This window comes from Periplaneta americana, chromosome 13 (genome assembly GCF_040183065.1).
Source record: "Periplaneta americana isolate PAMFEO1 chromosome 13, P.americana_PAMFEO1_priV1, whole genome shotgun sequence".
Lineage (NCBI taxonomy): Eukaryota > Metazoa > Arthropoda > Insecta > Blattodea > Blattidae > Periplaneta > Periplaneta americana.
In genome coordinates this window covers 32,079,121-32,103,993 of record NC_091129.1, presented here as the reverse complement: position 1 = coordinate 32,103,993, position 24,873 = coordinate 32,079,121, and the positions used below count along the sequence as shown (strand labels likewise).

General features: G+C 35.4%; 1 protein-coding gene across 1 annotated transcript in view; it reads right to left on the bottom strand.

The window, feature by feature from the left end:
• LOC138712645 (uncharacterized) overlaps positions 1-24,873 on the bottom strand; it is a 257,211-nt gene that overhangs the window by 216,621 nt on the left and 15,717 nt on the right. The window contains exon 2 of the mRNA XM_069844613.1: positions 4,400-4,557. Within this exon, the coding sequence (XP_069700714.1) occupies positions 4,400-4,557 (158 nt within the window). The remainder of the gene's footprint in view (positions 1-4,399; positions 4,558-24,873) is intronic.

Sequence of the window (24,873 nt, the reverse complement as noted above, 5' to 3'; positions counted from 1 at the left end):
ACTTGGGGACGTGTCTCATTCGAGAATAACTTGGGGACGTGTCTCATTCGAGATTAACTTGGGGACGTGTCTTATTCGAGATTAACTTGGGGACGTGTCTCATTCGAGATTAACTTGGGGACGTGTCTTATTCGAGAATAACTTGGGGACGTGTCTTATTCAAGAATAACTTGGGGACGTGTCTCATTCGAGATTAACTTGGGGACGTGTCTCATTCGAGAATAACTTTGGGACGTGTCTTATTCGAGAATAACTTGGGGACGTGTCTTATTCAAGAATAACTTGGGGACGTGTCTCATTCGAGATTAACTTGGGGACGTGTCTTATTCGAGAATAACTTGGGGACGTGTCTTATTCAAGAATAACTTGGGGACGTGTCTCATTCGAGATTAACTTGGGGACGTGTCTCATTCGAGAATAACTTTGGGACGTGTCTTATTCGAGAATAACTTGGGGACGTGTCTTATTCAAGAATAACTTGGGGACGTGTCTCATTCAAGATTAACTTGGGGACGTGTCTCATTCAAGATTAACTTGGGGACGTGTCTCATTCGAGAATAACTTGGGGACGTGTCTTATTCGAGAATAACTTGGGGACGTGTCTCATTCAAGATTAACTTGGGGACGTGTCTCATTCAAGATTAACTTGAGGACGTATCTCATTCAAGATTAACTTGGGGACGTGTCTCATTCAATATTAACTTGGGAACGTGTCTTAGTCAAGATTAATTTGGGGACGTGTCTTATTGAAGATTAACTTGGGGACGTGTCTTATTCAACATTAACTTCGGCGTCGTGTCTTATTCTGTCTCATTCACTTAAAAATATTGGCATAAGTCATTTTCTGGAAACATTACGAAATATGCTAAAATAATTCCATTATTGTAACAGGACTGTATTCATAATACATGACAGCTTTCAATTATAAGGGGATAAAATAAATATATAAATACAGATCGTTTCATAATAACTAATCCTAATTCCCATATGTCATACAGAGCACGCAATGAAATATTTTTTCGTAATAAAGTAGCATCCAGAATTTCTTTCGTATCAAAATATAGCGATATGAATGAAGTGAAGACTTCGAAGAATCTTAGTGAGAAGTAATTTGCTTTTATCTCGGAAATGTTTACGTCACTTACTTACTTATGGCTTTTAATGAATTCAGAGGTTCATTGCCGCCCTCACATAAGCCCGCCGTTGGCCCCTATTCTGTGCAAGATTAATCCAGTCTTTATCATCATATCCTACCTCCCTCAATTCCATTTTAATATTATTCTTCCATCTACGTCTCGGCCTCCCAAAAGGTCTTTTTCCCTCCGGCCTCCGAATTAACACTCATGCATTTCTGAATTCACCCATACATGCTTTATTAGCCTTAAAAAATGTAGTCTGACAGGGAATGTGTCTCTGAAGACATTACTCCGCATAAATTCGCCCTACCTTGTTAGCATTCCCGAAAGCTGTTCCATATGCCGTATGCAAACCGATGGATTTTTAATGAATAGAAATTTATAAACATGTCTGACACAAGTTATTTTGTGACATGCAACTGGAACAAATCAAATTCATTTACTTCGATCATAAAGGGAATAGATGAAACACGTTAGACAGCTATGGACGTTAGTAAGATCAATGAAGGGTTTCCACTTTTACCATATTACCTCGATATTGAAGGATTTCCCGACAAAAAATGTTTAATTACATAACACTCTCCACCACACCTGAAAATTAGGGGTATTTATTCTAAAAAATCTTGCATAGTAATAATGATATAAAGAAAAATAAAGGCAAATTGATAATTTAAGTGATTATGAAATAATGAAAAACGAAAAAAGTAAAGGAAGAAATAAAATACTTAAAGGCGTAATAACGAAGTAAATAAGTAGATATAGAGAAGGAATTGAAGTAAGAAAAAGAAACAACGTCACTAAAAGATATAGAACGAGAGAAATAAAAAAATAAAGAAATGAATAGGCCTAGATGAAGGAAATCACACAGAATAAAGGCTGTTCACAATAAACCGGGAACGGAAAGGCAACGAGAAAGAGAACGGAAAAATTGTTAAAATAAATTTATTTAAATGTGAGCATTGCAATTAACGAGAAGTTTGCGCGGAGCCCGGGAACGGTAACATGAGAATTGGCCAAGTTTTAACTTTGCCGTTCTCGTTTCCGATCACTGCCTACTAGATTCACAAAACGGCTACTTGGTCATCGTATATTTTGTAGCAAGGAGGCCGTGACATAATTTCTTGTCTATTCATTGCTCGTTACTAACGCAGAAATTCAGTAGAATCACATTCCATCTTATACTACGTGTGTATGTAACCAGACTACCACGTGAATTGAATTCTTAAATATTTCGTGCCTTAAATTTTGAAGTTGGTCAACCTGTGTTTAAGTTGGCTGACTTGTACTCATGAGAGAATGTCATTGGTCAAATATACACAAATAACATCATAATGCGCAATATCGACTTTACACCTCGTTGACTTACATATCGATATGCATAGCCGTTTCCGTTCTCGGTTTATTGTGAATCAAACATCTTCAAGTTCACGTTCTTCGGTTCTCTTTCTCGTTCAAGTTATTTTTCCCGGTGTATCGTGTACCAGCCTTAAGAAAGAATGAAAGTAAATAATGATACAAAATTAGAGAAAGAAGTAAGGTAAGGAAAATTGAGTGTTCAAATTAATTAACGAATTTCCTAAGAAAAATAGAACAGTAAAGGAATATAAAATGGAAGAAAATAAGACTGTAAGAAAGTAAAAGAAACATGTTCGCTCCCGAACCCAGCGGACTGGAGTTCGATTCCCCGCTTGGGACGACGTGTCTGGGTGAGGTTTTTTCGGGATTTTCCCCTCACTCCTACGGATGAATATCAGGTAACTTTATCAGGCGTATGGAACCCCACTCATTCTCGCCACTTCCTGTCCCCCCTCATCATCCTTTCCTTATCATTCCGGTTGTCTTTCTTGGTTTTCAGATCGCGCCTGCGACGGCCCTCCGAAGCTCCTGACGCTCTCGGCCGGTCTTCATGGATACGCCAAAGCATGGTAGTTGGTGACCCAGCAGCGGAACCCATTCCCCTCCCGACGGGAGGGTGGTCTACACCTCAGACCGTTGGCCAGACGGGAGGGGTGGCTTACACCTCAGACCGTTTGAGGGAGGAATGTGGGGGGGCTGTTGGGGTGAAATGGTACACGGACTTAGAGGGATGCCGGGACTGGTCGTTAGAGTGTTGGGGGTTAGGTCAGTTCGGCGTGAGTGCGGTCGTTGGGCTACAACTCATCCCAGGGGCGCACAATAGACCTCAGGTCGCTGTGCATAGGGATGTTCCCATCCCCGGTTCATAGAGAAAAATAACATTGAAAAGTGTGGAATAAAAATAAAAAAACTAAGTCACAAGTAAATCAATGGCTAAGAAGTGATACGACGTACGTACAAAAATGGTCATTTAGTTTAAATGCACTATTATTTAGAAGAACTACGTTATAATTATGTTCACAGTATTCAACACTTACATTTTTTCCTCGAGTAGACGATCTTGTAGAGCGGAACATAAACAGGGTGGGAGTGAAATAATATTGCAGATTTTCAGAGCGAATAGCCCATGTTGTATGTAACAAAAAATTATAATATCATATTGGTGGAAAGTTCATAGTATTTTTTTAAGAAAAATATGCTTTTCTACCAAATGTCTAACACCCTATATTCTGTAACTATTGCGAGTAGGATCGGTATTTTTGTCCATATAGATAGCAGATTTAATAAAGAATCATTTATCCCTCTAGTGCATTTCAATAGCGTGGACGGTTTCCTTGTAATTTTAATTAAAAAAGAGGATAAAAATAATTTGAAGCCACTGAACGATGCGAGCAGATTGCAATGTCGTAGCCAGAGAGGGAAGTTGAGAGGACTCACCTACAGAGACACCTAAGTTCGTTGATCTCAGTATTATAAGAAAAGTGAGAAGAGAGTGTTAGAGACGATGTTGCCAGACTGATGAAATTTCCAACTTATTTTCTAATTAATCGTGCCTTAAATCACAAAACGTAATATGGGTTTCTATTCATTTAAGTGTACCCTATCGTCCTTCTCAATCTGCAGGATTATTTCACATCCACCTCGTATAAAAAGTTTGTCTATATTAAGAAAAATTAATTTTTAAAACAAGTTTCTGATTCTCATGCAAATTAAGAGATATGAAGTATTACTTCTTAGCCAATGAATTAGTATGGCTGATGTATATCATTAATATGTATACCCAATATTTATCACCGTCTGCCTGCCTGCCTGCCTGCCTGCCCGCCCTCTCGTAGCGTAAAGAATGTCAAAATTACCTTAAAGGTATACTGTTGTAAGTGCTTCTTGTGGTTGTGTGGACAACTTACTTTGCTGCGATCTCGCATCCCATCAAATGTGGCGAGAAACTTGCTGGAGAACCTGGGATCCAACATCGCGGCACCGCACACCAAACGCTGAATGAGACGCTCCACCACCACCTCGACGGCTGCACTGGCTCGCTCTCTACTAAGGTCACCACTACCCCCTGTAATAATGTCATATTTGGTTTTAATGTCAATTTAGCTGAAAATAACACTACAGCACAACGATGGTAATGATGATTATGATTATGATGATGAATATGATGATGATGATGATGATGATGATGATGATGATGATGATGATGATGATGATGATGACGATGACGGAGCTGCGGGAAATGTGAATGCCAGGGATGCCGAAATAAATGCGGAAATTAGATCTATGCCTTACATCTATTTCGCATCCTGATGTCCAAAGATACCGGACCTATAATAATTTTCTAATCATGTAAGGGAACTTTCTAACCACAAGATAACTCAAACCCAAAGATCATCATCCAAGTTAGTGGTTGCACACCACTATCGCAGGGAGAGGGGTGGAGTGGTTATCTCCTCAGGTAATGCAGTGAATAGTGCTGCTTATGATTAGGTTTTCTCCGGAGCGGTTGTTTGCAAGCTTTCAATCGGAGACCTCCGGTTACCTCTGACTGATGCCGCGCAAGTTGTATATGTGCTGTGGCGCAGACATACACTTTCCGCTGAGCATTGCTTTAATCGGATCAGGTAGTGATTCGAGTCCGCTGACGTCCGCGTAACTTTTAAAATAAGTTATAATTTTGTGTTGTTTTTTCTCTATTTTTTTTGCCTCTCTTCTCTCTTTTCCTTCGACCGTTTTTTCTTGTTTTCCTTAAAGTGCTACGTTAGCCGACTTTTTTTTTCTAGCTTTGAAATTCATAGTATATATAGAACGACGTATTAATTTTATATCACTGATGAAATTAATAACATTATGACTAATTGCAAAAAACTAACGCAAAAGTAAAGCTAATGTAAACATTTATAGTTCTCCTGGAAATACAGTTAATCGGTTTAGTTTCACGTAACATATATTAAGGGAATTTCGGAAAGGAACAAAAGAAACGTGGGTATCAATGGGATAAGTTTCCTGTCCAAAAATAATTTATTCAGATTCTTCGTTGCCTTTAACTCAGGCAAACGCTTTTACATACAGTATATAACAGATATTTTGCACAGCAAAGTCACAGCAACAAAATTTTCTACATTGGGCACTGTAAAAATAATTTCACTGCTGCATTAACAAGTTTAATAATGTGAATAATGTGCGTGGTATGCAAATGTCTTCTAATAAACGATTTATTTTACAAAGCAAAGCTAGAAGCTTGGTTACAACGTAATAAAATATTGTGACAACACTGATAACGAAAAGAGAAAGGTACAATAGTTATTTCTTTAAGCCATATCTCATGATTTATCTTGATAGCTGGGTGGCGACATTGAACGTTAGAATTAAAGTATTAACTGGCTCTCGAACGAGTATACGGCAAACTAGAAACTTCTGATACAACTGATGTATTGTAGTTGATGTGTAAAAATATTATCACATGAGCAGTAGGTGGAACCCATTTGCAATCTAACGGTTCAGATCGCTCAAGGTAATGCGAGATGCGTACAATCCGCGCTGGGCCTATGTTTAAAATATATAAGGAAATAGTATACAGAATTGTAGAATTCAGAAAAAGGACAAGTACAGTATGTACAGGAGAAGGAATGAAAATGAGTACTCAAAGGTCAAGAAATAGGAAAGCAACAAAGTGAATACATTCAGAAGACATGAATAAGTGCACTATTAGGCAAATATTTCAAATGTATCATTCTCTTCACAAATAAATTCCTATTTCACATAACTTGCTGTAATAAAAAAATCGATTCACAGGTTGTAAAGAAACGTTAAGAATAAAGAAGCCATGGGATTTCAGTAAAAAAATATAAAGATATTGGACACTTTAAGAGAGAACGCCCCAATATTGTTGCTAAAAGGGAGAGTGTAAAATAAATAAATAAATACATAAATAAATAAAAAATAAATAAGTAAATAAATTTACATTTATAAAGGCCTATAAAATAGAATCATATCTGGTCCCATTGACAATTAACTTGTATAAGAGTGTCACCTTGGCAATCTCGTAATATGCAACAGGTTATTGAAGCGGACTGTATCACTGTTCTGCCGACGCTTTTGTTAACAGAACGAAATCAGAACCACGGTTGTTCGCTGTGTCGAGCAGTAGGCTTAGGTTGAAATTACACAAGATATCACATTAAACAAAAAACAACAAAAATAACTATATAACAGCTTATATAAATCAAAATAAACGAGCATTGCCATTTAAAAAAAAACAGACTTTTTGCCTTTTCGGGCGATAATGAGTTCCTTCTCTCAGTTAGAATTTGGCCAGCTTTTGAGAAAACTCTTTCGGCGGGCACCGATGTCGCTGGCACGCAGATGTAATACATGGCAATGTCATTTAGGGGACTAATCGATTGGTTTTTAGCATGTGACCAAAATTTTATAGGGTTAGTGTTGCTAGGCTGAGGTGGTAGTTCCAAATATTGACGGACCAAACCCTTGACGAGATCTTTAAATCCGACATCTTCGACCACGCTAAGCGGTTTCATATCTTTGGATATATATTGAATTAAAAGTTTATCCAATTTAGCCTTTTCTGCACTATTCGATGGGTATGGTGAGTGCTCGAGCTGCTGTCGAACATAATTGTCAGCACTTTCTTCAAGCTCGCGATTGTGTGATCGCTTCAAATTGTCTAACAAATTAAAGTTCCACCACCCTTAGAGTAAATTCGCCCACAAAGTTTACAGCGTGCGACTTTATTATTACCTTCAACTAAATTAAAGAATTTCCATGCGACAGACATTCGCTTTGGTATCATTTTATTTCACTCACAACTACAGTCAGTCCGTACGCGTCGGTTGTCCTTGAGCTCTACGTCCTCGATCTGTCGCTTCGCTCCGAACCACCGCACCCCTCCGTATATCCCCTCTTCCACCAACGATAGTATCGGAGATCACTGGTGGAGAGCTTTATTCGTAATCTCCGATTTCTCCGCGGTAGTAGTCACTCCGATGAACAGCACTGGCAGTGAATAACAGTGCAGACACGGACTATGACCAAAAAACGAAAGCAATATAATACTCTTCTACTTCTTAACTATATACACTTTTTTCAATGTTATTTTTTTATACTCCTATTAATTATTTTTGTATTATTAATAAAATAACATAAATTTATTTTCTTATGTAACACAGAAAGAGCGAGTACTTTACATCAGCAGTAATTTGAAATTAGAAAAACGTACCAGGCTGGTCATGAAGTTGTAAGTTACACTACATACTTAAAAAAGACGTTGAAGTATTTTACTCCGATTAAGACATAGAAGCCGATATTTTTTATTGTTTATTTATTAATGAAATATTCAAATTACACTCATACTTAGAAAAAAACGTTGATGTATTTTACCCCGATTAAGACATAGAAGTCGTTACTTTTTATTGTTCGTTTATTATTCAAGTTACAGGTAAGGGTGTGGTAGTCTTTATAACAAGAAAAATAATGACAACGTACATTGTTCTTTTATACTTCATTTAAAATTTTACAACAAATTAAGTATCTCATATTTTTGCCCTCTACACAAAATAAATACTTTTCCTTCCATGCTCCTTAAAATTAAGTTTTTACTTATTATCTGTTTCCGAAAAGACATCGAAACATATTATCCTACACACTTGTAACATTACATGCGTACGTCCGCTGCTGATAAATGTCTTTACTTATATCGAAGTGATGGCTGTAAACAGAGGGTGGGGATATGATGTCATGGTTATGCTTAAGTGAAGGCAGGGGCATGTGTCGCGACACAGCTTTTGGCGATCACTGATCCAAGTCGACAAGGTTTGAAATAGTTCAGCTAGTTCTCAATAGATGACATCATAATATACTCATCTGTGATATCTTTACCTCAGATGGAACTACAGTATAGCGTCTCGTTTAGGCACAGTGAAAACGTAAATAAAGTACAGGTAACATGTTGGGGAGAGGACGAGTCGTACGATAAACACGAGGGATGCACAAGGTTTTAGTTACAACATTTATGGCGGAGAATTAATTGAAAATATATTTTTCAAAAACACACAAAACAAAAGAACAGAAATTGCATAACGTTATCATACACACATTTTAACAAACAAGCAATTGTAACGTTGAAATAATTTAATATAACGAATCAAATTTTGTTACTTATTTGATATTGCTTTCAAGCAGCATTTTTTTAGGGTCATGAATTTCATTCTCTGTATGACCAACATAACAGATAGTGTACCTGAATAAATTTAACTTTGAGAAGGAATAATAAATTATGTTTAGAAAGTAATATTGTCACTTCAGACCAATATACTGTAGTTTTATTAATTCGGCCACGGAAGACAGTGATATTATGTTAGTGTTTATCGTACGGCTGGACCTCCCCCACATATTACCTTTACTTTAAGTTATCCCTGTGCCTAAACGAGACGCTCTACTGTACCACTGAAATCGATATTTATCTCTAAAACAAATTAAAGAATTAGAACTCATCGTTAATAGCTAATTATGAATCAAGAACAAAACATAAGGCTTTAGCGGACGAATTCAATGTTTTTGGACGAGGCGTAAGCTGAGTCAAAAATACGGGATGAGTCCGCTAAAGGTTTTTTTAAATGGCATTGTCTTTCCTTACGTTTTCTCATTTAAAAAGTAGGCATTAATAAAAACGTTTCCTATGAAATTTGTTTGTTTCAAGAGCTCTATCAAATGGTACCATATTTGATCTCGACTCCCATTTGAAATTTTAAAGTGATACGCCACTGACTCTACTTCCTGTTAGGGTTGATTGATGAAATCAAATTAAAGTGTAAGTTCACACGCGGATTAGTTATAAATATTTTTATCTCAAAAATTTTAATCCACTAGTTTCCGAAATAAATTATTGTTACGGTTAGTCTGTATCACTCTGTATAATAATCCAGTTTCAAAGATAGAGAAATTTGATTTGCGATTAAAAAACTTAATTTTTATAGACATTTGGTCCCTCTATAAACATCAAGGGATTTCACAAAAGTATGACAGGAGTGTAACATCGTTTTCGAAGGAATGTCCTTAAACATCTGATAGAACCTGTACTGTGTCCGTCGTTACTTACTTACTGGCTTTTAAGAAACCCGGAAGTTCATTGCCGCCCTCTCATAAGCCCGTCATTGGTCCCTATCCTGAGCAAGATTAATCCATTCTCTACCATCATATCTCACCTCCCTCAAATCCATTTTAATATTATCTTCCCACCTATGACTCGGTATCCCCAAAGGTCTTTTCCCTCCGGCCTCCCAAATACACTCTATATGCATTTCTGGATTCGCCCACACGTGCTACATGCCCTGCCCATCTCACACGTCTAAATAAAATGTTCCTAATTATGTTAGTTGAAGAATACAATGCGTGCAGTTCTGTGTTGTATAACTTTCCATTCTCCTGTAACTTCATCCCTCTTAGCCCCAAATATTTTCCTAAGCACCTTATTCTCAAACACCCTTAACCTATGTTCCGCTCTCAAAGTGAGAGTCCAAGTTTCACAACCATAAAGAACAACCGGTAATATAACTGTTTTATAAAGTCTAACTTTCAGACTTTTTGACAGCAGACTAGATGACAAAAGCTTCTCAACCGAATAATAACACGCATTTCCCATATTTCTTCTGCGTTTAATTTCCTCCAGAGTGTCACTCATATTTGTTACTGTTGTTCGCAGGTATTTGAATTTTTTCACCTCTATAAAGGATAAATTTCCAAATTTTATATTTCCATTTCGTACAATATTCTCGTCACGAGACATAATCATATACTTTGTCTTTTGGGGATTTACTTCCAAACCTATCGCTTTACTTGGTTCAAGTAAAATTCCAGTGTTTTCCCTAATCATTTATGGATTTCCTCCTAATATAGTCACGTCATCCGCATAGAGAAGTAGCTGATGTAACCCGTTCAATTCCAAACCCTCTCTGTTGTCCTGGACTTTTCTAATGGAAAGCAGCCGCTGCGAAAATGCCATCGTGCGCCGAGCCACTGTGTAACCTGCAAAGTGCATAGCACCTATGGAGGGAGGCGGACACCCGAAGGGGAAGTGAAGCAACTAACTAACTTATTAACGGTTTTTCATTTTCCTTACGTCAAGCACTTAAATAAAATTATATACAGTACAAGGCTACAAACTAGTGTTTAGTACGTGTAACGAAATAGGCTAAGGAATGAACAAGATAACATAGAACACATTATCACAACATAAAATTAACTGTCTTCAGAATATCTCTTCGACAGAGTTTCAAAATCAGGAATTAGGCTGTCACTTACTGCCAGTCGTAATTGATCACGAATGTATTTGTCTGTCAGTCGTGATCTAAATTTGATTTTTACTATTTTCATTGTTGAAAATAATTTTTCACAAACGTAAGTTGTAGCGAACATGGTTTCAACAGAGCAAGCGAAAGAACGAAGCTTCGAATATTTATTTTTTGCCAAAGATTTGAAAAGTTCAACATTTGTCAAGTCCTTACATCTAGCTTTCATTTAACATCACATTGTAAATCTGTGAGTTTAAATTGAAGATCTAACCGCATTATTCGTACATCTGCTGAAAAAGGATCGACGTACGGAGATAATAATAATAATAATAATAATAATAATAATAATAATAATAATAACAATAATAATAACAACACTTAACCTTTTAATGTTTCATTAGTAACATGTAGTAACTTATAATGCCGTTTTATGTTATACAGTACAACCGTTTTCCTAGTAACACTTGTGACAAATCATACATGAAATATTCTCATCATATTGTCAGCAAAAAAATGCGTCCTTCCATCCTACTTGAAACTTTCGTTTTTATAGAGGTACATGGTTTCGAGAGAGACATTGCGACGATACGCCACTCGCACGTCAGAGACAAATACAAATGGAACGGAGTTTGACTCCAGTGAGTGAGAGGGTGGGGGTTGTAGGTAGGAAGCAAGGGAAATGCACAGCTATCATTGCGAGCCACAATGTGCTCGTGAGTCGCATTTTCGTCACGGCTGCTCTGGAGCAGTCATGTCAACTGATGCCCATATGGGCAAATGCGCGCTTTAGAGCTCAGGAGAGCCAGAGCGCTTTACAGCGGAAAAGAAAGAAACAGACGAGAGAGGTAGTAGCCTATATGCCGCATGGTCGAGCTAAGTACAGGGTCGGCCAGCACTTATTTAATGGATAAAGGGAAGAGAATTTATTAAAACTGTATCCATGTTAATTTTTATATTTGTCTGAGAAGTATAAGTGCATTATAAGAATTTAAGTTTCAATTTTAATGCTCATTTTTCACGAGTTTCCTTTTTATTCAAGAGCAGTATTTTCTCAACTTTTTACAGAAAGGCGAAATTTTCAGATATGTTTATTTAGTAGCCTTACAGATACCGAAACAATGTTTTCGTAAATCTAATATATCGTAAATATGTACTACTGAAGATACTTATTGAAAATTATGAAAATATTTGCATGGAAAATGTTTGTAAGAAAATGAATTAACAAAGGTACTACTGTTACTTCATAAACAAAGATATATGCCCATGTGTTGTAAAAATATCAGCTCTATAGCTTCAACAGATTTCGAGAAAATAATTTAATATTCTGATGATAGGAAGTTGCGCACCAATATTACCTTAAAAGCATAACCCGATAAGGGTTTTGTTATGTAATATTAGTAACAGTTGAACATATACCTACGTAATTTTGCTTTGTGCTGTAATATTGTTTTCATTAGTTTATTGACTTTTATAAGGCTAAAGATACCATCAGTATCAATTCCAACTTATCATGTCTTACTCAATCTCTTTCTTTGGGATATCACTTTCTTTATGAATGATGTTTCATTCACTTAATAAATTACAATTTTTCTTCTGTGAAATTTATGTGAATATTACTGCTTAACTCTTTATTATGTTATTAAATGGAATATTAAGAAATTGGGTTAGTACTTTGTTTTACAGACAATATAGATAAAATCAAATAGCAAATAGCCATATAAAATAACGACATAAAATTTAACGTTCTGTTTGAAGTTTGTACACGTGTGTTTTCTTAATCCTACAGACTGCTTATTCATATATATATATATATATATATATATATTCCTTCCTCCTTCCATACCCAGCGTTTGTTGCCCGCGCACGTCGTCAAGGTCAGAAAAATCCGTTTGTTTTTACATCACTTCTCTAGAGCAAAGTTAAAAAGTAAAGGTGATAGTGCATCTCATTGCTTTAGCCCACAGTGAATTGGAAACGCATCTGACAGAAACTGATCTATACGGACTCTGCTGTAAGTTTCACTAAGACACATTTTAATTAATCGAACTAGTTTCTTGGGAATACCAAATTCAATAAGAATATCATATAAAACTTCTCTCTTAACCGAGTTGTATGCCTTTTTGAAATCTATGAATAACTGATGCAGTGTATCCTTATACTCCCATTTTTCTCCATTATCTGTCGAATAAAAAATATCTGATCAATAGTTGATCTATTACGCCTAAACACACACTGATGATCCCAATAATTTCATCTACGTATGGAGTTAATCTTCTCAAAAGAGTATTGGATAAAATTTTGTACGATGTCAACAAAAGTGATATTCCTCGAAAGTTACTACAGTTAGTCTTATACCCCTTCTTAAAGATAGGTATTATTATGGACTCCTTCCATTGTTCCGTACAATTTCCTTTTCCCAAATAGCAAGTACAAGCTTATAAATGTTACATCTTGATTACATAACTTTTAACACTGTATCACTTCAGAATATGTATGGTAAGACTTTCCTGTGTTAAATTTTGTTAGATAATGCGTTTCCACCATCTTGTATTAATTCTGTTGGAATTTGATCGATACCTGGAGACTTATAATTTTTCAGATTTTCTATCGTGTCGTTATGAACTCTCGTTATAATAGCGAAATCACTAGAGAGTAGCCTACATTGTGGACATGCGGATTGATATGAACCATCTATTCGTCCAAGTAATAACTATTATTATTATTATTATTATTATTGTTATCCAAATATTGAAACCCTATTTTACCTTTGGTATATTAGGGTTGTAGTTTGTTACATGTGAAATACATTATGTAGTGATAATACACAATTTTAAAGAATTAATAGTAGGTGTGAATCATAGTTGCAATATAAATACACTAATTAAGAGACAGTAAACAATACTAAATACGTTATGCAATAATTACTTTCAGTTAAAACAAAATGAAATAAAATTAGAAATTATAATCGAAGGTGTAGAAAAATTGCAAGATTATTACATTAATTTGTGATCTTATACATAATTTTAAGTAATATTAATGAGATAATGCACAGAATTGGCGTAGTTACAAATAAAACACCTATTATATAGTTGGTTTGCGATAGTAAAGAAAAAATAAAAACAAAATTACTTATGGTTACAAACTATATACCTGTCATCAAATACTCAACAATAGTAAAATCTATTATACAAACATCGTTATTGTTGTCATTACTATTATTATGTCCCAAAGATAGACACCTTGTTTTACATAGTGCATTAGGATTTTATAACATCATTAATTTATATACAATTAACAGCTACAGTCTTGCGTGGATGTGGTGTATAAACTCTGTGAATTGTTTGTAACAACATTTTTTTCTAAGAAAATGGTAAAGGGGTGTGGAGTAATTTAAATTGCAATCCGAGATATGATATCTTAAAAAGTGTCTTTTCCTTTCGAACACTGGACAGTGAAAAATCAAATGTTCAACAGTCTGATTCTCTTTGCATATGCACAGAGATTCTTCTGCACTTTTGATCCTAAATCTTTCAAAGTAGGAACCGAATTTTCCATGGCCGGTCATAAATTGGGTGTAAAAGAAGTCGGTTGAGAACTGACTGCAACATAGTCTGTCTTGTACATTGGGAAAGAATAATTTCTTGGTCACAGAGCCTTTAACACTAGAGTTCCAGTATGTATTCCACTTGAGTGTAGTTGTGTGCTTGATCTTCTGCTTGATGTACGAAATAGGACAGGTGGAATATTTATATTCTGAGTTGGTTGAGGCCGCTTGCTTCGCTAATGTATCCGCTCTTTCGTTTCCTTCAGTACCTGTGTGGCCGCGCACCCACATTAAGCAAATACGACCTTCAAATTTAAATATTAGGGATCTAATTTCGACGGCTATAGAATGCAAGTTGTATTTATCGTCAATGGTTTGTAAGGCAGATTGAGAGTCGCTGTGAATACATGAGTCAATCCCGTTGGTAATGCTCCATTTCACTGCTTGCAAGATGGCAAAGAGTTCTGCTTGGAACACGGAGCACATGGGCGCCAGGCGGAACGTGGCAGAGTGGACTTCAGTAGTGTTGTAGTAGGTAACAAAAGCACAGCCCACCAAGGTGACGTCGTTCTCCTTTTGCAACCGAGAGCCGTCAGTATAGATGTTGTATTCATGTCGATCTGTACATGTATTTGATGCATGGTGAAAATCTTTCGGATGACCAGTTAATTGAAAATGTGATCTTTTTTCCACCTCATGATATGATTCTTGTTCTATAAATATCCCATTTCTTTTCACATTAGAGATTTCAGCTTTAGCCATGGCTGTTAAAAACAGTGGTGGTATACCCGCGATCACTAGGGCTGCGTCTGTCGATGTGGTTCTGTAAGCCTTCGTGATTCGTAGAATGAATCCACGCTGGATTTGTATCAATTTATTTTGAACCCACTTTTTGTGAAGTATATTTTGAAATGCCGAGACACAGTAATAACTAATACTCTCATACTTACATGAACAAATTATCAGTCACTATCGATTAATGGGAATCATGTATACATCTGAACCCAAGTGTGTAACATCAGTTTCATATAAAGTGCCGGAGGTAAAAACTCTACCTCTTTTAGTGCTGCATATGATTAGGTTTTCTCCGGAGCGGTTGTTTGCGCGCTTTCAATCGGAAACCTCCGGATTACCTCTGATTGATGCCGCGCAGGTTGTGCAGTATATGTGCTGTGGCGCAGACATACACTTTCCGCTCAGCATTGCTTTAATCGGATCAGGCAGTGATTCGAGTCCGCTGACGTCCGCGTATATTTTAAAATAAGTTCTAATTTGTTGTTGTTTAGTCTCTCTTTTATGTTAATCTCTCTCTCTCTTTCTTCGGCTCTTTTTTTTCTTGTTTTGCTTGAAGTGCTAGCCTACGTTAGCTGACAGATTTTTTTCTAGTTTTGAAATTCATAGTGTATGTGGAAAGGCGTATTAGTTTTATGTCATTGATCAAATTAATAACACTCAATCTAACTGCAAAACTAACGCAGAAGTAAAGCTTTTCAGTACCTAATGTTTAGTAGTTTTCCTAGAAACTCTCGTTTAATGGCAAACAGTGTTTGTCAATTATTATTCTAATTGGTTTATTTTAACGTAAAATATATTAAAAGAGCTTCAGAATGGAACAAAAGTAACATGGGCTATCAATGGGTTAAAGTTTACTGTCCAACATAATTTATTCAGATTCTTCACCGGACAGGATTGTGATTATTGTGTTAAAGGGTGTCAGTATTTGAACTGTCTCTTCTAAGACGCGCCACTCTTTCTCTGTAATAAAAATATAAGCGGATATCAACTAAATGATAATTGTAATTATATTATTACCACATGTTTCTTTAGTTTCATTCAGAAGCTCAATATTTTATCCAAACAGTAACATATAACTCAAGTTGTCTAAACAGCAAAACATAATTCAAGTCGTCTTTTAAATATTTCATATGTTTTTTATTGCCCCGAAAGTTACGTTTTAGAGAAATTTCAAGACTTTTTCCCATACTGTGGGCCTTCGGGAATAATAGCACTAAAACAATTTAAAAGAAAATCATATCAATTGTTTAGCGTAATTGTTTTCATCAAGTTCGCGATTGTGCGATCGCTTCAAATAGTCTAACAAATTCGAAGTTCCACCATCCTTAGAGTAAATTCGCCCACAAAGTTTACAGCGTGCGACTTTATTATTACCTTCAACTAAATTAAAGGATTTCCATGCGACGGATATCCGATTTCGCGCCATTTTATTCCACTCACAACTACCGTCAGTCCGTACGCGCCGGTCGTCCTTGAGCTAACTGTCGCTTCGCTCCGAACTACCGCATCCCTCCGTATGTACCCTGTTCCACTTACGGTAGTACCGGAGATCACCGGTGGAGAGCTTTATTCGTAATCTCCGATTCCTCCGCGGTAGTAGTCACTCCGATGAGCAGCACTGACCTCTTTCGTCCGATTAACCTAAAGCACTTATTTCCTGGATCTATGCAATCAAGTGTATACAGTCCTGTCCATCTTCCTGTCTCCATATTCAATTAACTGTCCACTTCCATCCGTTCGCATCTGCTTTCTTGAGCCCTTTTTCTATCCGTTTCTCATTTCGACCGTCGCTATACCTATCTTTTCCCATCTATATCTCCGTCACCATCAGAGTCCTTGTCTCAGTCTGACGTCAGCCTCAATCCCCGTCCACGTCTGTTCCTTAGTTCACGTCCCGTCTGTTTCCCTCTGTCCGTGCCTCTGTGAACCTCTTCCTGTCTTCATATTGATAATGATATTGATATTGTTTTATTGCCATAAAACACAAAGTATACAGGCAAAGTCAAACATACACATTATAATTTATATTTAAAAGTCATTAACGTTATACAAACATTCCTTTGTTAAAATAGACATAATTTTATTTTCAAACACATTATCAGGCAAACATCTCTTACCAAGAGGTAAACTATTGTAAAATTTAACTGACATAAAATACCAATTCTTTTGAGACATACTGAAATGATAAAATTTATTTCTTATGTCTTCATTTTTCTTGGTATAATGACTATGATGAGTAGCATTTATTAAAAATTGATCTTTGCATTTCCTTACTATTAAAAGTAAATAAAATATATAAAGATTTGGGATAGTAATTACTCCTAATTTTAAAAACAATGGCTTGCAGTGAGCTAGATAAGGTTCCTGACAGATTATTCTAATAGAATTTTTTTGTAATCTAAATATTTCATCATATATTTCAATATGAACTATTGCCCCATAACGGGATACCATAACAAATTAAACTGTGTAACTGTGCATAGTATACTTTAAGTAAAATATTTTGCTGGACAACACCACTCAGTCTACGTAACATAAATAATCCTTTAGTCATTTTCTTAGCTATGTATTGTATATTGATGTCTGAGCTTAATCTAAAGTCAATACAAATACCAAGAAACTTTAACACAATTTCAAATCACACAGAGTTTGTGTGCACTCGAAGTGGGTTCCTGATGCCTGGCACACTCGATGTGTGTGGATATAAAGGGACAAACTGAGATAGTGTCGGGTGGAGTTCCTGGTTAGCTCAGTCGTTACAGCGCTGGTGCGCTCAGCCAGAAGTCCCGGGATCGATACACGGCCCCGGAACAATTTTTCCTTTGAAATTATTCAACTTTAAACAAGTTTACCCACCTCCCCATCTTTGTGTGTGTGCGTGCGTGTGTGTGTGTGTATATATATATATATATATATATATATATATATATTAATCTTAGTGTTTTATATATTATCTGTTGTCTTTATATCGCTCAATTATCTCGTCTAATTCAAGACGTTTGTTTTATTTTTAACAACTTTCAATTTTACTTGTTATTTCAGCTAGAAGTCGATCTGGAATCAACCAGGGTATATTAAAATGAACAAAGCTTTAAGAAAACATACACAGATTACATCGTTGAAGAATTATTAGAGCTGAAATAAACCCCCTTAACTATGCTACATTTCCATCCACACATTTTCGATTTCCGAATTCTGTGAAATAAGTTTGATTACAACGGAGTGCAGCAACTCATCTAACGGAGGAGAAAGCAGGAGTAGCGAGACGCGAGGAGCAGCGAAGTTATCTCCGCCGAACTAATCAAATCTGTGCTTAACGCTGTAAAAGAAGAGCAATGGGCAAGAGAAGGTTGCAAAGGAATAAATATAGAAACTCCAACATACTTCTAAAGCTCCTGATCAGAAGATAATAGGAAAGTCTCTTCTTTTTTCGTATTTATATACAGGGTGATTAAAAATGTTCTCCTCAAGTCGAATGAGGTTATAGGACAATCGAAATATAATAATAATAATAATAATAATAATAATAATAATAATAATAATAGTAATAATAATAATAATTTATTTTAGCTGGCAGAGTTAAGGCCGTAAGGCCTTCTCTTCCACTCAACCAGCAAAAAGTATATATACATATGCATGAACTTACAAAGAATTCAACAATTTGATTTAGATGAGAGTTACATGTAGGGGAAGGTGTTGTACCTTGGGTCATTCATCATTTCTCTGCCATTTGTGTTTTGAAAAATGAAGTATTACAATCAAGTTACATATTTGTACACAAGAGTCCTCTCACAAAGCTTTGGTGATCTTCAGATACAGTGGTTTGCTTTCTTTGTGAAGAAATTTGTTTTTGATCTCAGAAAGTATTTTGTTTGTAGTGTGTTCTTTATTTTTTTTACGGGGCTGTGTTATAATTCAAGACATTTCCAATAGTAAGGTAAGATCTTTGTTTCTTTCTTGTTCGAATGGTATATTAGGTTATTGTTAGAACATAACCTAACTTTTGAAACATGATGTTCAGTTCACAATGAGCAGTAGTTGTACCTCGGTCCAGTTGAAGCGTTGTACCTTGGGTCGACCCAAGGTACAACATTGAACTGATGATGAGCAGAAGTGTACAAATCATTATAAATTATTAGTTAATTTAATATAGTTTATTGCTCAATATGTTGGAAATATTATATCGTCATACTTTTATTTTTATAGAACCATGCCAAGAAGCAAGAATGGAAAAAAGCAGGAAAAAGTAGATGTAGAAGCACTTCGCATGGCTATAAAAGATGTGTTAACAAATGGAACTAAAGTGCGAACTGCTACCAAAAATTATGATATTTCGAAAAGTACGTTGTCTACGCACTTAAAAAATATGCAGGATTCTAATGAAAATGAGTTTGTGTACAGAGCTAACAATGATGTGAAGAAAGTGTTTACTTTGCCACAAGAGATTGAATTAGTAGAGTATTTGAAACAGGCAGCAAGGTTACATTACGGTCTAAATATAAATGAAGTTCTGAAACTTGCATATCAGTATGGATATGAAAATAATTTTGGCTATACCAGAGAACTGGAAAATCGAGAAAAAAGCTGGCGACATGTGGCTTAGTCATGAGGCTACCACCTCCCTACCAACAAGGTTAATCTAAGAGACAAACTTCCCAACTACAATTCGCAGTTGATTTCAGTAGTTATGATGTTAAGTAGATCGATTTTGTGTTTGTTATCTGCTTAAAATGCATTATTGCATGAACATGTTGCAAAGGAATTGTATCTTTAATTTGTTTCCTATTATATTCCAGAAGTTTCGTGATTTTTAGATAATATGTACACTTTGCATTCATATTTATGTTTATCTATAATTTGTATTCTTGTTTCTTTTCTTGTAGGCTAAATTTATAATGTGACCCAAGGTACAACATGGGGTGACCCAAGGTACAACCTCATGTTGTACCTTGGTCCATTATATTTGTATACATTTAATTGAATATAAAAATTATCAAAGTAATTAAATTCGTAAATAAAGATTACCAATGATATCTCAAAGAGTAGCTTCATCTTATTTTATAATTTGGACAACCTAATAATCATAATATGGTAAAAATAGAAATTAAATGTAAAAATGACTCAAGGTACAACACCTTCCCCTATACAAGAGACGAATTAAACAACAAAATACTATGAACTATTAATTTAACACTGAAATAAACTGTGTAGCAGAATTAAGCTAAAATACATAGAATGTTAATATATTTCAAATAATATTAGATAATAGAAAGAGATTATTATGAGACAATTTTGAAAATACAGCACTATCAGAATGATGTCTAAAGGAAGAAGTAACAATATAGTACATTCACAAGCACAAACAACGTAATATTTCAACTTCTTTTAAAAAGTTTATAAAAGAAATATAATTGAATGTTTTCGTTTTTCCAACCACCCCACACAACAAAAATAGCTGCATTCCGAACAATGGTACACAGATTACTCAACATACCAATGAACCAATAGGATTACAATGAAGAGCTAAACACAATCAAATATATGGCACAAGAAAACGGGTACAACCCTAACATAATAGACAACATAATAGGGCCTACGTAAGACAAAACATAATCACAAAAAACAGAAGAATACAACACAAATACAAGAACACAAAAAATACATCGCACTAACATACGAAAACAAAAACACACGCAAAATTGCAACCTCATTCAAGAAATTAAATTACAACATCGCATACAGAACAAATAACACTCTACAAAAAGATCTCAACACACAAACAAACAAATACAACCACACAGGCATATACAAACTCAAATGTAACACCTGCAACAACTTCTACATAGGACAGACAGGCAGATCATTTCAAACACGTTACAAAGAGCACATCACAGCCATAACAAAATTATAAAACATCTCCAATTATACAGAAAACATCACAAATGCCAACCACACCTACAGAGACATCAACACGGACATGGAAATGCTACACATCCAACCAAAAAGCCAGAAACTAAACACACTGGAACAATATGAAATATACAGACACACGGAAACACACCCCAACGAAATTCTAAACACACAACTTAATTTCAAAACACACACACTCTTTGACTCTACACTATACCACACGAACGCACCCTCACAGGAAACAGAACAAGAGGCGCAAAGACCAACAACGACCAGTTCTGAGGATGACCCATAAATAGGTCGAAACATGTAAACAAGGTACGTTAGAATTTAACACAAGAAAGTCTTATACATATTCCGAAATAATTTTCATATAATATTTCATGTCAATATTGCACTAAATTCCTCTACTCTGTCGTTCTTTTGGTTATTTCCACTGATTAAAATCATCGTTGGTTTCGATTTTACAGGGATTTTTATTTTTTAATTGGGGTCAAGTACTCTACCTGTTGGGTAGAGAGGGTCGGATATAGAAGTTAACCCAAAAGTGGGTCTCGCCTTCAAAAAGTTTGGGAAACACTGCTCTATGGTCTAGTTATTCGGTTAACGTTTAGACTGCGGTGTAATAGTAATATACGTTACAAGAGCGGTATGTTGACGTTTTCATGGTCGAGGAAAAGATTGAAAAAGCTAAACGTAGTTGAGCTTTTTTAATTTCCGAGAACATGAAAACAAACATACCGCTCGTGTATCGTACATTATTTTGTGCGAAGATCGTTTATTACATACCTGAAAGACGAATTTCTAATTAGTTGCAATGAAATTTCCATGTTGGTTTCTGTTTAATGACGGCAACTTCGGAAAACCAAAATATCTTTCTTCAACATTGTTGCTATAAAATGTTTTCTGTGTTTACTATACTCCAGCAGGCCGTGATATACGTCTGTCTTTTTTTCCCCCCAGTCTATAAATGCGAACTTAAAACAAACGGTAAGGTTATGTAATGATTTATTTTTCATTTCAATATTTTAGTAATATTATTTATATAACATATTGCAGTAATAACATCCGCATCTGGAATCTTGTTGATTTTTTCACGGCTTCCTTAATGTTACTTGTATCGGGAATGCAATAAGTTTCGTGGAGTAGTAGACTTTACTTAATTTTTGCAAATATTTAAAAACAATAATTAACATTGCAATTTAGGTGAAATTGCAGTGGTAGGTTTCCAATTTATAATTATTACTATGTTAAACGTCTCTAAAAATAATATGTTAAAAGCCTAAAGCAGTCAAATGAATGTCGCGCTTAAGCGGTAAGAAGAGGGAAATTGTTATGTGTGTTACGTTGGGAATACTGAATGTGGTATTTCACACTTACCGCATATTGGTTCTGTGCGGAAAACAAGCAAATACGCACGATCTCGCACAAAAGTTTGTTGACTCATCACAAGGAAATAATTTTCTTAGAAACTCAACTTTACAATGACATTATTCGCCTACACAGCTTCTCTCTCTCTCTCTCTCTCTCTCTCTCTCTCTCTCTCTCTCTCTCTCTTTTAACTTTTAATTAAAAAGTCTTTTATGCGTCTGAAAATCCTGAAGCAACAGGATTTCATCACACCGTTGTTAACAGGAGGATAACGTAACAGTACAGAATTTAAGTCCGATGTAAAAATGTTTCTTTGTTACTGTAATGATGAAGCTGACCTTGTTCTCTTGGACGTGCAAGTCATTTTAATTGGCAGCATTTAAAAGTAAAAGGGCGTTTTCAAAAGGGCTTAGCTTATCGTGCCTGTAATTTATGTCCGTCATGACCTTATCTATTTATACTTGATACAATGTATTTGGTACAACCCAAAAAGCTTTCAACGTTCTGTTTCACAGGCAGTTCGGCCCGAATCAATACGCTTTCTGACAACTCCTCACCTAGCCTGCCGGAGATTAACCTCCGGTAGATCCTGTGGCAATATGTAACGGGAGACGCGGATTCAGAAAACGCTCTCTCTCCGAGTACTAAGATTTTCCCCGTTATTTCTATTCCATCAAAAATCCATTTTGCCAAACCAGAATAATTTAAATCATCGTTATTCAAAGAATTGCTGCTTTCAACTCTTCAAAGTCAGCTTTATTTTCCTTTAATGCTAATAAAGCATGTCATAGTCTTTAAATTGTTAATATGAATTTTAAAAATGGTAGTCTATATTTCGTATGCATTGTATTGGCTTGTTACGTATGTACAGTTCTGGAAAAAGTTTCATATTTTGTGACATTGCACATATATTATGGGACCCATTTTCGCATGATATTAACGTTTTCTTCGTCATCCGAGTACCTACACAAAAGACCTGTCTATCTGTATCTCCACATTTCTCTGTCTGCCTACCTGTTTGTCTGTCCCACCCTCCCGCCACTCTACTTATCTACTCATTCATCCAACTACCTACCTACTTAGTCGTCCGTCCGTCTGTCCACTCATTTATTTATTTATTCATTCATTCTTTCATGTTTTGTTTATTATTTATTTCATTTAATCAATATATTCATTTTATTTTATACATTCATACTTATTTATTTAATTTACTTATTTAATTAATTTATTCATTTACTTATTTATTAATTTATTCATTCATTAATCTATTAATTTATTCATTTATTTATTTACTTATATTTTATTTATTTATCTACTTATTTATTTACTTATTGATCTACTTTTTTATTTATTTATTTACTTATTGTCTTCTTTTTTATTTATTTATTTATTTATTTATTTATTTATTTATTTATTTACTAGCCGTACCCGCGCGCTTCGCTGCACTTGTTATAAATAAATATTTCAATTATGTAATTACTTCATAATTTCAGCTGTTATTGTATGACGTTATGACTGAAATACCCAAGTTGTTAATTGTTTTTATTGTAACATTCGGCAATAACTAACCGATTATATAAGATCTCGCGCTCAGAGGAGTGGAGTTTGGGGTTTGAGATGGCCTACAAACCACAAATCATGTTAATGATGTTTCTTTGTTAATTATTCAATATGGAGTATTGAGCACTACATAGAACTGTTACCTATTAAGTATACGTTACCGTAGCTCACCAAAATACGTAATTAAGCATTGAATAATTAATACTTAATATGTGCCGCGTGCATATTTGTAAAATTATTCCATCTCTGACTTTCATTCTTTCATAAAAAACGCAACGAAAATCAGACATCAAATTTCAGTACGGTACCTCCAAATAGCATTAAATTTAACTACAGTACATATAGCTAATTATTAGTTTCGACAATATATAAAGTTTTCTATGCGTAAAGTTCTGTTTAGTCCTACCTTATATGCATTTGTGCCCAGTCCTCGATTCACTCATGAGCTTCTGTTATGACATAAAGCCTGCGTCCATCAAAAGGAACTGCACTTTTCAATGATGAAAGAATTATTTAAATATATTAAATAGTTTCCTGAGTTTTCCTCATACAAACACATAAATACTCTCTCTTTATAATATAATAATATTTAGTACAGAGTGATTTATATAGCCATGTATTGTGGGTCCCTATCACCACGGCATGGCGCGTCCTCAGGTTGCGGATAGAGGAGACGGCCTCCAGATATGGAGGGTAGCTGCGAATATATTGAATAAGCAGTCGTGGACAGCCGATAAGGGGTGGTCCTCCAGCTTGGGGGTTGGGCGAAGGGCTAACAACCCATCACCGTAAAAAACAGCTTGTTACGTATCCCTATAATAAGCCTCGGAATAGGACTGATTCTCTGGCACGACCACAGTAAAGGAATAAGGTTTTGAGATTTGGCACTTGGAAC